Source organism: Leptonychotes weddellii, chromosome 1 (genome assembly GCF_054177405.1).
Source record: "Leptonychotes weddellii isolate Sample4059 chromosome 1, ASM5417740v2, whole genome shotgun sequence".
Taxonomy (NCBI): domain Eukaryota; kingdom Metazoa; phylum Chordata; class Mammalia; order Carnivora; family Phocidae; genus Leptonychotes; species Leptonychotes weddellii.
In genome coordinates, this window is record NC_138369.1 from 176,804,346 (window position 1) to 176,816,807 (window position 12,462).

Genomic DNA, 12,462 nt, shown 5'->3' on the forward strand with positions numbered 1-12,462 from the left:
AAATATTTTTGAGGCAATATATGTAAAACAAGTTAAAAGAGCATTGTGAGGGTCGCCTGGGTGGCTCAGTCGGTTAAGCGTCTGCCTTCAGCTCAGGTCATGATCCCAGGGTCCTGGGATCGAGCCCCGCATCGGGCTCCCTGCTCAGCGGGGAGTCTGCTTCTCCCTCTCTCTTCCTCTGCCTCCTCCCCCTGCTCATGCTCTGTCTCTCTCTCTCAAATAAATAAATAAAATCTTAAAAACAACAACAACAAAGCACATTGTGGTTCTCCACCCTGTTATTGCATATAGGAATCACCTGCGGGAGCTTTTCAAACATACTAGCGTGGGGATTTCCCCATAATGGTGGTTCAAACTCCCTCGTCAGCATTACTAAGAGGAAGAGAAACTGCAACCTTCAAAGTATAAGTAGAGGAAACAAACAAATCAAAACACATTCCAACAGCATGCCCACTGCTGGTCTGTGGCAGCCGCCACAAACCAATGGGTGGGTGCAGCAATGGGGGTAAAGAGGTCTGAACATCCTGAGGAAAGACCTGAGAGGAGCCAGGGACTTTGAGGGGGGGAAAAAAAAAGACAAAACCACCCTCAAAAGAGAAAATGAAAGAATATATACAAAAATAATGAACACAAAGGGGGACTTGGTAGCATATACCCCTGTCTACAGAGAGGGGTCTGCAAGGGGGCGGGACCAGAGAGGGTGACTTGGAGAAGCCCAAGGTTCTGTGGGAGAATGCAAACTATGGAGAAGAGGAGGTGTTCCTGGGAGGCAGGCAGTGAAGGGAAAGAAGGAGCAAAAATGAAGAATCCTACAGAGAACAGGAAAAAGACACACTTGGTCCTGCCCTCCCAACACCACCCATGAAAGAATAGAACACAGAACAGAGCAGGACAGAAGAATGTGCTCTTAACTAGGCACCTGCCCATGACATGAATACAAACAGAAAAAAGCAGACCATTTCTAGAGAGAATGACTGTGAAAAGTGAGACGTTATGAATAAAAGCTCCTCTGCTCGTGAAGTCTCCCCAACAAAACAACCATAAAGTTGACAAGAATTGCAACACAACACTGAATTGAAGAGTCTCCAACGTGCATCTGGGGATATGGAAAATCCCCCGAATCAGAAATACAAAAGCTGAGAGAAATCAAGAAAAAATCAGAAAGAAATGCAACGAGAGCTGATTGAATTTAGGAAAGACAGAGGAGAAAATCACAGGACTGTATCAGTAATAAAGAACAGGCTACAAGGTGCCCACAGGAGAATGGGTTCAAATAAAAACTTAATAAAGGGAACTGAGTAGGAGAAGGAAAACAAACAAGAGAATGGAAAATGAGAAAATAAATTAAAAAAAGGGATCAGAATGAGGTTGAAATGGAAATGAGCAAAAGGAGGTCAAAAGTGTGTACTCCTGGTGTCTCTGAAGAAGAAAACAAAATAATGGAACAGAGTATTTAAGACCGTAATCCAAGAAAAAGTTCCAGAAATAAAGAACTGAATTGACACATTGAAAGGGCCTTGGGGGTTACCTAGGAAAACTGCATGAATAATCAACTCGGAATTATTAGACTTTAAAGAAAAAGAAAAAAAAATTCTCAGAGCCTCTAGGCAAAAAACGAAAACACTTAACACAGGAAAGAGAGGTAGATTGGCTTCGGATTTCTCAACAACATACGAAGCAAGGAAACAGTGGGGCAGCATTTTCTAGACACTTAAGGAAAAGGAAGGTGCCCTCAAGTTTCAAGGTCATAGAAAATCAGTTTTGAATGTGTTAGAACTTTAGGGATACTGTCCACATGTGCTGTTTTAAAATTTTTTAGTAATCTCCATACCCAACATGGGGCTCGAACTCACGACCCTGAGATCAAGAGTCCCACGCTCCTCCAACTGACCCTTAGGCACCTCCCACACATGCTCTTGCTGAGGAATTCTAACAGTTTCTAACTGGAGGGTGAGCTTCATCCAACCAAAAGATGTCTGGGGACAAAAGACCATTGGAGAGCATTTCACATATTCCACTTATAGAGTTGAGACTAAAATTGGGTGGCATCAGGGGTTGAAGAAAAATATATAAACATTTATGTCTGAATAAATAGAACAAATACAACTGAAAAAAATGGGAGAAGGGGGAGAAAAGGGGAAAAGCAGGGTTAAGACCATTCACTGTTGTGTAGGTGGTGGTAGGAAGGGGTCAAAGAATGTCATTTGGTAAAGACACCTCATAGAAGTTGAGAAAAAAGGGAGCGCACTACAAAAATCATTAGTAAAAAAGTAACCACTAGAATGAAAATACAAAGCTTCCTATAAACCCCAAGCACGCACGCACGCATGTATGCACATACGCGTTCGCCAAGACACAGTAAATATAATACACTCAGTAATTACAACAGATGACAGAGCTGAGAGCAAACAGCAGTCATATCATAAAACTGAATGCGCCTGACTTGCCTATTAAGCCAAAAAGACTTCCAAATCGGCTCATATAGCAAAACTCCAGTTCTGTGCCGTACACAAGTCACACGCTTAAAACACAGGAATCGAAAAAGGTAAAAATAAAAGGGGTGGACAAAGATTTATCAGGCAAATGGAAATAGTAAGGCAGTCAGGTTTGCAATCCTGCTGGCAAAATAGATTTCAAGCCCCAAACGAAAGACAGGAACAGAAAATTCAGAAACACAAAATGGCCCTTGAAAAGATCAAAGAATATTGAACTTTATTCATAGTAAGATAAATGCAAATCAAAACTATGTTGAGATGCCATATGTCACCCATCAGGTTGGCCATGCCAAACTACCCCCAGGTCTCACTGATCTCTGGGCTGGACAAATTGCTTATTGATTAATCCCCGGACCATTTGGGGATTCAATGTATCTCAAGTTGAAAACCACGATTAGAAAGCGTTCTCATTTCTTTTCATAAATTCTACCTATGTATCTATAAAATCTATCTACATAGGCTTTAGATTTTCTCCTTAGCTCTGAAATGATCAAAGTTAAAACTTGCGGTTACTGGGATTGAAGTCTGCCTGGGAGTAACATAATATACCTTTGAGCAAGTCGGTTTCAATTCACCAGTGTCCTGAGCAATGTACTGTCCTACTTTCCCCTAACTTTCCCCCACTGGCTACCTTCTAGCCAGGCAAAACGAAACTCAAACTTAGACCCAAACTCTCATATGCACCTTCAGATAGCCGTCATGTCTAAGTGCCCTTAACAGAAGGGAGAGAGCTGTTTTGTTCTCATGAAAACAGGACACACTCAGACAAGTTTTAATTGAGTCTATTCATCGAGCAGAGTGCATGATAACACAACCTTGATTAATTTTCTGTGCTCAGTGTTTTAACTTAGAAGGTCGCATCTAAAGCTAAAATGGGAAGGCCTGCGCACATTTTCAGCTGATTCCAAGCATAATACAGCAGAAACACCAGGTCCATGTGTTCTTACAACTCTGGGATAACGACTGGATAGACTTCTCCGATAAAAATCATGCCCATAGACACTGTTTTAAAATAGCTTTAGAGCAGTGGTTCCTAAGTGGGGGCAATTTAGCCCCCACCAAGGGGCATGTGGCCATGTCTGGAGACATTTTTGACAATCATAACTGGGGAGTGCTCCTGGCATCTCGTGAGTAGAGGCCAGAAATGCTGCTAAACATCCTTCAATGCTCAGGACAGCGCCCCAGAACAAGGAATGATTCCCTACAGAATAACAGTTGTGCCACAGTTCAGAAAATCTGCCTTAGAGACAGCTATCCGCTTGTCTTAGCTTTGAACTCCCCCAGAAGTTTTCTCTTCATCTCTTATTTGAGATGGTGATGGTCTGTCTGAATGTCTGTATCCCCTCACAATTCTTATGTTGAAATTGTAATGCCCAAGGTGATGGTATGGTGGTGGTGGGGGGGGGGGGGGAGAAGCTTTGGGACGTGACTCAGGTCACGAGGATCCTTCAAATGGGATTAGCGCCCTTACACGATGTGTAATCTGCGACCTGGAAGGTCCTCACATGGCCAGGCTGGCACCTTGACCGTGGACTGCCGATCTCCAGACCTGGGAAAAGGAAATTTCTGTGCTTTGTAAGCTGCCTGGTGTGTGGTATTTCATTACAGCAGTCCAAGCAGACGAGGACAGGGATGAACGTGAGGACCGAGATCCGGCTGCAAAATACTCTGGACCAAGTTAAAAACTGAATTAGGTCAATGAAGTATTTGACTAGCACCGGAAGAAGCATGTTGGCCCCGATTTCCTACTCAGACTCGCAGTTAAGCTACAAAGGTGTGGATGTCTAGGGTTAGGTTACATGAGATTTCTCACTCTGGGGGACTTCGTGCTCAGCAGGTGGTTACCATGGAATCATTCACACCAGCACAATGGTGCTCCTCCAAGAATGTATTTATTTACATGAAAACACCGTTTTATACAAATTGAAGACAAATCTTAAAGGGTTTGTCCAGGCAGGCCTTCCCCTTTCACTTTCTTTCGCTGTCATAAATAAAACGTTTTAGACCTGTTAAAAGAAACTGCATCTGCCTCTTCTTCTCCCCCAACCCCCAATGACTCTGAATATTTAATGTTCCTAGTTAGCCTTTAAAGAAAACTCTTGCCCAGGGTGATTTTATTTAATTTATTTATGTAATACAGTGTAGAAAGCTATCATGGTCATAAGCAATGATTCTGTACAATCATCCTGCGGAAGATTTTTTGGGAGAATTCCTGGTAATTTGAGACCAGCAGAGCACTCCCTCCCCCCACCCACCTCACCCGTAAAAGTGCTTACAATGAACAGGGATTCTTTTCTTTATCAAAGATCCAAAGGTACATGGACAAAAAAGTTTCAATTCTCAATGCCTAATGTGTGCACATAAAACAGGCACAAAGGAGTAAATGTGTATCCTTGTAATTCCTATATCACAAATCTAGCAGAAGCAGCAATCTGTACAGTAAAATGCAATCATGGAAAAAAATTCTCTAGATCATTTGGAATACTTAAAAATGCTCAACTTTAAATGCATAGTGATCAGGAAAAGAATACGTAGGCAAGAGAAGCAGCTACACTCCCACGTTCACACAAAGCATCCCCCATCGATTCTTAAAGCATATTTCAAGTAGGACTTAATTGGGTCACAAACCACAAGAATAATATACAACTGGCTAAGGGGCTACGAGATAAATAATCAGGAGAGAATCTATTCATGCACTAGTTTGATACAGCTAAGTTCTTTACAGTACACAAAACCCATTAATAATGTAGAGACCAGAATGTAAAGAGAGAGAATACATTGCTGATTTGTATATTAATTCAAGTTCAGGCATCTACTTGTGTTACAGCATGGCTGTCGAAAGGCGATAATGAGTAAATAATAAAACGGAAGGGCTTGTTTCTTTCCACATTATTCTATAAATGAACACCGATGGGTAGTGAAGCAATGGTTTTGCTGTCCGACTTCAGAGGCTGCTGTGGCGGGGGTCTAGTTCTGCATTTGCTCGAAGAACTTGTAAGTTGGGTTTTCATAGCCATTCTGCTGCATCTTGGAGAGGTGGCGCTCCTCTGGGGTCACTGCAGCGTCAACCTGAAATGCAAGGGCGAGGAAAAATGAATTAGGAAAACTGATCCTTTGAGGGTGCACACGCTGAACGGTAAAGGATAAGGAGTACAGTTAGCTTCTTTCCTTCCCACGGACCCCTCCAAACAGGATGCCTGTGCCCACCAGTTACGAGGACAGGGACGAACGTGAGGACCGAGCTCCATCCGGCCACCAGGTGGCGCGTAAAACCTTGCCGAGCTGGCTCTGCCCACAAAGTGCTCACTGGTTGCTTCCCCCTCCCCGCACCCCCTGCCCCACTCCGCTTAACAGTAACTGGATACATGCAGCGCAATAAATATTTTTTTTTTTCCCTGTTGGCTCACTAAGGGACCAAAAGGCCACAACGGAAAACTGTTTTACTTGAGAGTGTGGTGCTAAGCTGGAAATAAAAATCCAAGAGCATCATGGAGAGTCAGCGACGTATACTGGCAGACGCTTAAATAAATTCTAGAATGCTGATTATCTTTCCACACTCATTTTAATTTGTTCCTGCTTTCACTAAATTTAAAATGACAAGAGGTCTGAGACTTTTAATTAAAAGGATGATCTACCTATATCAAAGGGGCCATGTGGCAAGGAAAAGAGGAAAAATATTCAAAGAATATGTTCTAGATTATATACACACCCACATATATATATTTAACTGAGTACCAAGACTACAGAAGTATGTCCCGCCAAAGATTTACAAACAGACCTTCTGTGTTGATGTGCTGTGCGTCTAGGAGCAGGCCAGCAGCTGTAAACCTGGCCGTGCCCCATCCGCCTCCGGTCCCGCATCACCGTTAGGACAGAGCTGGGAAGGGGTATTTGCTCTCTGCACATCCGACAAGGTGTACTCAGCCCCGCGAGTGGGGAGTGGCTGTCCGCGGATACATCATCTAGCGTGTCCGCCGCACCACCCACACTGCACAGGAGGGAGGAAGTACTCAACTCTCCGCCGAATGCACGAGAGCTGAGCCTGGTTACTGCGCCTCCTGAGGAGCTGGAATCGCCCCCTCGGCCAAGGCCGGGACAGCCGGGACGGGACGGCGAGCAGCTCCCTCAGACCGCCCGCTCCGTGCACGATTCCCGACTCCCCATCCACGGGCCGTTCCCGTTCCGCGGCCCCGTCAGATGCCCGCACTCTGCGGCCGGTCCTCACGTTCCTCCGACCACAGGCCGGGGCCCCTCCCCTGAGAACAGAGCCGCCAACGAGCTCCGCCAAGTCCGCGCTCGGAGGACACCGCGCAAACGGACGCTCCCACCGCCGTCCTCACGGGAAACCATCGCAGGAGCTCTTCGTAGCCCTCCTCGTCCTTTGCCCGGCTGGGTTGTCCACAGATGAGGTCACCGTGCTTTGCCTGGCAACTGTGTCACTGGCCACGGACTTGTCAGTTCTAACGCCGTCATTAAAGATGAGCACCAGTGAGGAGGGATTTCATCCACTCCCGGACTCTGCTCGCCAGGAAAGAGCCTGTCTGCAGCACCAGGGCCATACGAACCTGGGCATCTTTTAGTCCCTGTGCCACCTTTTAACTGATATTTCAAATGGTGTCAAGATTAAAAAAAAAAAAAGTCCTGCTGAGGAGATCCAGTGCAAAGCTGCCGCGTTTCCGAGTACAGAAAAAGTGCTGCGCGACGGTTAGAATATCATGCTTGTCTGTCCTCCAGGAACACATCAACCCTCGCACGGGCTGTCACCTGTCATCTGCACTCATCAACGTCAGGGGAACACCTGGCAACTTCATCATTTATCTCCTCTTCAAAGGCCAAAGCCAAACGCTTCCAACAGCCCTGCCAGAAATGGGAGGCCGAGGCCCGGGTGGAAGGCAGGCGTCTAACGTTCCTGCTTCTTGGCCCTTTTCCACCTGCTAATCCTCATTATCTTTTGCTGCTGGGAGGGCAGCCCGAGCCTCGCCATTCCTGCAGCGGGGAGGCCGAGCCCTCAGGCCTCAGAGGGCTCGGGAGCTTCAGGAGGAGGAATTAGTTTTATAAAATGGCGCCCAAGGAGTTTGGGTTGTATCTCTTTATCCCGAGCCCCTCGGAAGCTCAAGGTGCAGCACTGAGTACTCACATCCGCGGATAAACCTACCGCGAAAGGAAGAGCATCAGGTAAGGGGCAGGCTTCCTCCCCGGTGGAGCTCAGGGACAGGTCCTTCAGAGCTAAGCTACTGCACTGGTGGGGGCCGCCAGGTGAGGGCCAGCCCACTACAGTGCAGGCAGGGCCTTGGCATTAACAGCTCAATATTAAACCTCAATATTATGTCCCTTAAAGCAGAGCTGGGGGAAGTTGAAGCCAGTGATGCCTGTTCTAGAAGGAATGAGGGAACAATGGAGTTGGGGACAGAATCCCTGTTGGCTCACCAGGCAGAACGCCTATCACTTGCTGAGATGAAAACACACGTGCACACCACCTCTGCACATTCCCCCCCTCCCGAATTTCTGGATTAGATCGCATCAATAACTGGTCCTAAGTCTTCTTCTGGCTCTCGGCTCTGTGCCCTGTGTCTCATGGGAGACCCCGGGACCCTCTGCACTGCACTCTGGCCTGGCTTCAACCTTTATTCCTTCACTATATCCAGAGGAATTTACAACTCAACTGTCAAGACTGCAGAGATGAAATTCTATCTGGGTCTCCTCCGTGTCATGTTGTCTCCAGTGTGGGTGCGGTAAGCCAGTAAACTCCACGTTTTAAATTTTATTATGTAGAATAATAGCAGGATGTGTTACTGGGTGTTCCTTTCATGCATGACACTGAGCTAGGCTGAACTACAGAGTCCTGGCGCCTAAGATATTCCATTTCAGCTCATCCAAGGAAAGGAGAAGATAAACCAGTGACTTAATACATAATCACAATGGAGGGTAAGAACATCCAAAGAGCTCGTGCAACAGGAAGGAAAACAAAGCAAACATTAACCAGGTTTTCAAGCTAGTATCCCTCCTCTAATCCCCCGGGGTTGGGTTTTGTGTTCAGTCGTGTCCACGTTCATCTTCTTAACTGTAATTCCATCTCCTTTATGAGTAGTTCACTTCTGTTTGTTGCCCATGTTAAGTGATCTTTCAGGCAGGCAATGGATTCCTTTGCTATGCCTTCATCATCATTCATCTCTGATGCTTTCCTTTGACTTTCTAGTATTTCTTCCTGCTGTTTGCTTCCAGCCACAAGAGGTTCTGGGTCCAGCCACTCTTTTCTGTACTTCTGCTTCCCATTTAACCTGATCCACAGGTTAAACCGGATTCAACTGCTGCACAGCACCGTTAGAGGTAGCCAGGTACTCCACCCTGGTGGGTCACCTTCTCGCCAGGAAGAAAGGACCCCTCAGGACATATTTTTATCATGTTATCAGTATGATGGCACATTCATCAGGGAAAGTCATATGCTGTAACTCCATAAAAAGCTAACTGGGACCTCTCTTCTTATTTAGATCATTAATCAGATGGCTGGGGAGGTGTGAAGGATGGGAGATTTCTGATGGTCCAGTTATCAGACCCGTGAACGGAGAAATTTTTTATACCCTATAATAAAGAGAATTTGTGCCACCACCCCCAATTTTTTTTTTGTTACAGAGATATATTTGGCATATAATATTATGTAAATTAGGACATACAACCTGTTAACTTGATACATTTATACATTGTAAAATGCTTGCTATTGTAGTGGTAATTAGCACCTCTGTCAGGTCAGAGAATTATCCATTCTTATCCTTTCTTATTAGTGTTTGGAATAATTAAGTTCTAGCCTCTTAGCTAGTTTGATGATTACAATACAGTTTTGGGGTCTACATTCCTTATACTGTGCATTAGATCTCCAGGCCTCATTGACAACTTGCTGCCAGTTTGTACCCTTAACCCTCTGTCCCCTCCAACCCCCTTATTAAAGGAGAGGTCTCCATTTAGGCGGAGTGGTGGAAAGAGCTACAATATGCATTTTGGAATATCCAGTGTCAATCAACATCAGTGTAGAAGAGTGCCATCTGGGGTCAGTGGACGGGGCAGGACCTCATTAAAGCAGGAGCAATTGGGATCAGCCAGCGCTGGGACCCTCAGCCACCAGAGACGGTGGGCACCTGAGGGTCAGAGTGGAACAAAGGGCCGTCACATCACCGCCTGAGACACCAACAAAGCACAGTCACTCCTTGGGGAGCGTGGCTAGCTAATGGCTTACGGAGTGAACCTCTGGCCTCAGGGCTAAGCAAATCTTTTTATTTATTTATTTATTTTAAAGATTTTATTTATTTGACAGAGAGAGAGATAGCGACAGCAGGAACACAAGCAGGGGGAGTGGGAGAGGGAGAAGCAGGCTTCCCACTGAGCGGGGAGCCCGATGCGGGGATTGATCCCAGGACCCTGGGATCATGACCTGAGCAGAAGGCAGACGCTTAACGACTGAGCCACCCAGGCGCCCCAGGGCTAAGCAAATCATCACATCAATGTTTACTGCTTATTTTTTAAAAACAAAAACTGGCAACCGCTAATTTTCAACTGGTAACAGCTCTATTAATAAAAGCACTGGGCTCGTTTTCATTTCCAGGTCTCTGCGATCTCCAGCAGGCATCTTCCCGCTCTGAGAAGGGAGGTCCTGGAGACCGTGGCCTTTCATCGTTTCTTCACGCACTGATGGTGTGGAGCAGGACAGTATTCCATCCTGACAGACGCAGGCCAGTCTAACTGGAAACGCTCATTTATTCGTTCTCAGTGAGGCAGGGTTACTCGCTAATGAAGCAGGTGAGCCAGAGCTGGGAATAAGCTTGCTCCTGGGGACCAGAGTGTGAGAGCCTGCTGAGATGGGCAGAGAATGTCCAGGGAAGGGTCCCATCCATTCGGGGTCGATGCTGCTCTGCTCTCGGAGAAACGCTGCTCTCAACCCCCCGCCGCCGGCACCCGATATTGCCTGCACCAGGGGAGACAACCTAGGTGCCTCCGTGGGCTGCAGCTCTTCAGGTCCACATTCACCCACCCCAGCCAGACCATAACCATCCCGAGGGCAGCAGGGATGGCAAACGGCACCTCGGATGAGGTTCTGGTCTGGGGCCGCCGAGCACTGTTCCACGTGGAACCGCGAATGGGGATGCTTCCGGAAAGGAGAGCAAGGAAGGCCTGGAGAGGGAGAAGGGGGTGGTTTCCAGGCTCTCGACACCTGCACTTTCCAGAAGGAGGAGATGAGAAGAAATAAGGAGAAGAAACACAATATAAGGAGGGCACTCACTCGGGAGAGGTTTCTAGATGCTCTCAAGTAGTGAGCGGAATGAGTCTCAAGAGAAGAGCTGAACAACTGTCCTCCCTACAATTCTGCTCCTTCAAGGATGCCTCCTGGCTTCAAAATGAAAAAAAAAAAAATTTTTTTCTGGAATCTGTGTTCAAGTGTCAACTTATTCTCTGACAACCCAAATCCAAGGAGACTCTTCTTGGTGACTAACCACAAGAAACTTTTAACCTAGGCGGCTGTAACGAGGCTTAAAAGGTAACTAGTTCTCAGGGCGCCTGGATGGCTCAGCAGGTTAAGCCTCGGACTCTTGGTTTTGGCTCAGGTCAGGGTCTCAGGGTCTTAAAATCAAGACTCGCCTCCAGCCTCCAGCTCTGTGCTCACCACAGAGTCTGCTTGTCCCTCTCCCTCCCCTTCTGCCCCTCCCCCCACTCATGCTCCTCTCTAAAATAGATAAATAAAATCTTAAAAAAAAAATACAAAGGTAGATAGTTCTCCTGTACACAAGAGATACTATTTTCTACACTTCAGACTGGTGACTGAAAGGAGAGAGATCAAGGATTCTCAAAAATGACTGCATGTCCAATTCAGCTGGAACATTTTCACCATTCAGCTTCTAAGCCCATTTGGAAATTGTTTCCTTAGGTCTGGGCTGGGACCTTTTAAATAAGTAGCTGGTAAGTCTCATGCACAACCATGGCAGAGAGTCCCTGAGAGAGACCTTGCTTTTCTGCCCAGCATCCCTGGGCTCTGTTATAGGCTGAACTGCATCCTCCCCAAACCTATGTTAAAGTCCTAACCTCGTGCCTCAAATTTGACTGTATTTGGAGACAGGGTCTTTAAAATAGTAATTAAGGTTAAATGAGATCACTGGGGCAGACCCTAATCCGACAATACTGGTGTCCTTACAGGAAGAGGAGATTAGGGCACAGACATGCACAGAGAAAAGATGATGTGAAGGCCCAACGGAGGCCACCCTACAAGCCAAGGAGGGAGGCCTCAGAGAAAAACCAAACCCGCCGACACACTGATCTCAGACTTGTAGCTTCCAGAATTGTGAGGAAATAATTTCTGTTGTTTAAGCCACCCAGTTTCGGACATTGTAATGGCAGCTCTAGCAAACCAATACAGCTCTTTGGACTTCGGCGCCCCAAATAGGCACTAGACCTGATAAAAAGGAAGATGCTTTTTGGGTAGATTCATCAGTCCGAGGGCATTACACGTACAATGACTGGTGACAGACGGTGACTACACTTACTGTGCTGAGCGCTGTGTAATACACAGAGTTGTCAAATCACTCCGTTGTACACCTGAAGCTAACAGAACATTGTAGGTCAACTCTACTTCAATTAAAAATAAAAAAACTCCCATACAATATATTAAAGAAACGAGAAGGGGCTTTTTAATGAGTGAGCATTCTTTTTTAAAAATTCAATTAATTAACATACAATGTATTATTAGTTTCAGAGGTAGAGGTCAGTGATTCATCAGTTGCATACAACATCCAGTGCTCATTCCATCACGTGCCCTCCTTCATGCCCGTCACCCAGCCACCCCATCCCCCCACCCCCCTCCCCTCCAGCAACCCTCAGTTTGTTTCCTATGATTAAAAGTCTCTTGTGGTTTGTCTCCTTCTCTGGGTTTTGTCTTATTTTTTCCTTTCTTCCCCTATGATCCTCTGTTTTTGTTTCTTAAATTCCA

At 46.2% G+C, this 12,462-nt stretch overlaps 2 protein-coding genes across 9 annotated transcripts in view; one reads left to right on the forward strand and one right to left on the reverse strand.

Moving 5' to 3' along the window:
- JAM2 (junctional adhesion molecule 2) overlaps positions 1 to 12,462 on the forward strand; it is a 427,760-nt gene that overhangs the window by 194,861 nt on the left and 220,437 nt on the right. The gene's annotated exons all lie outside the window — the stretch shown is intronic.
- Positions 4,369 to 12,462, reverse strand: part of APP (amyloid beta precursor protein) — a 257,221-nt gene continuing 249,127 nt past the window's right edge. For all 8 annotated transcript variants that reach the window (XM_081802287.1, XM_081802282.1, XM_081802278.1 and 5 more), the window contains one exon: positions 4,369 to 5,564. In XM_081802287.1, coding sequence (XP_081658413.1) covers positions 5,463 to 5,564 — 102 coding nt within the window. In that variant the 3' untranslated portion in view covers positions 4,369 to 5,462. The remainder of the gene's footprint in view (positions 5,565 to 12,462) is intronic.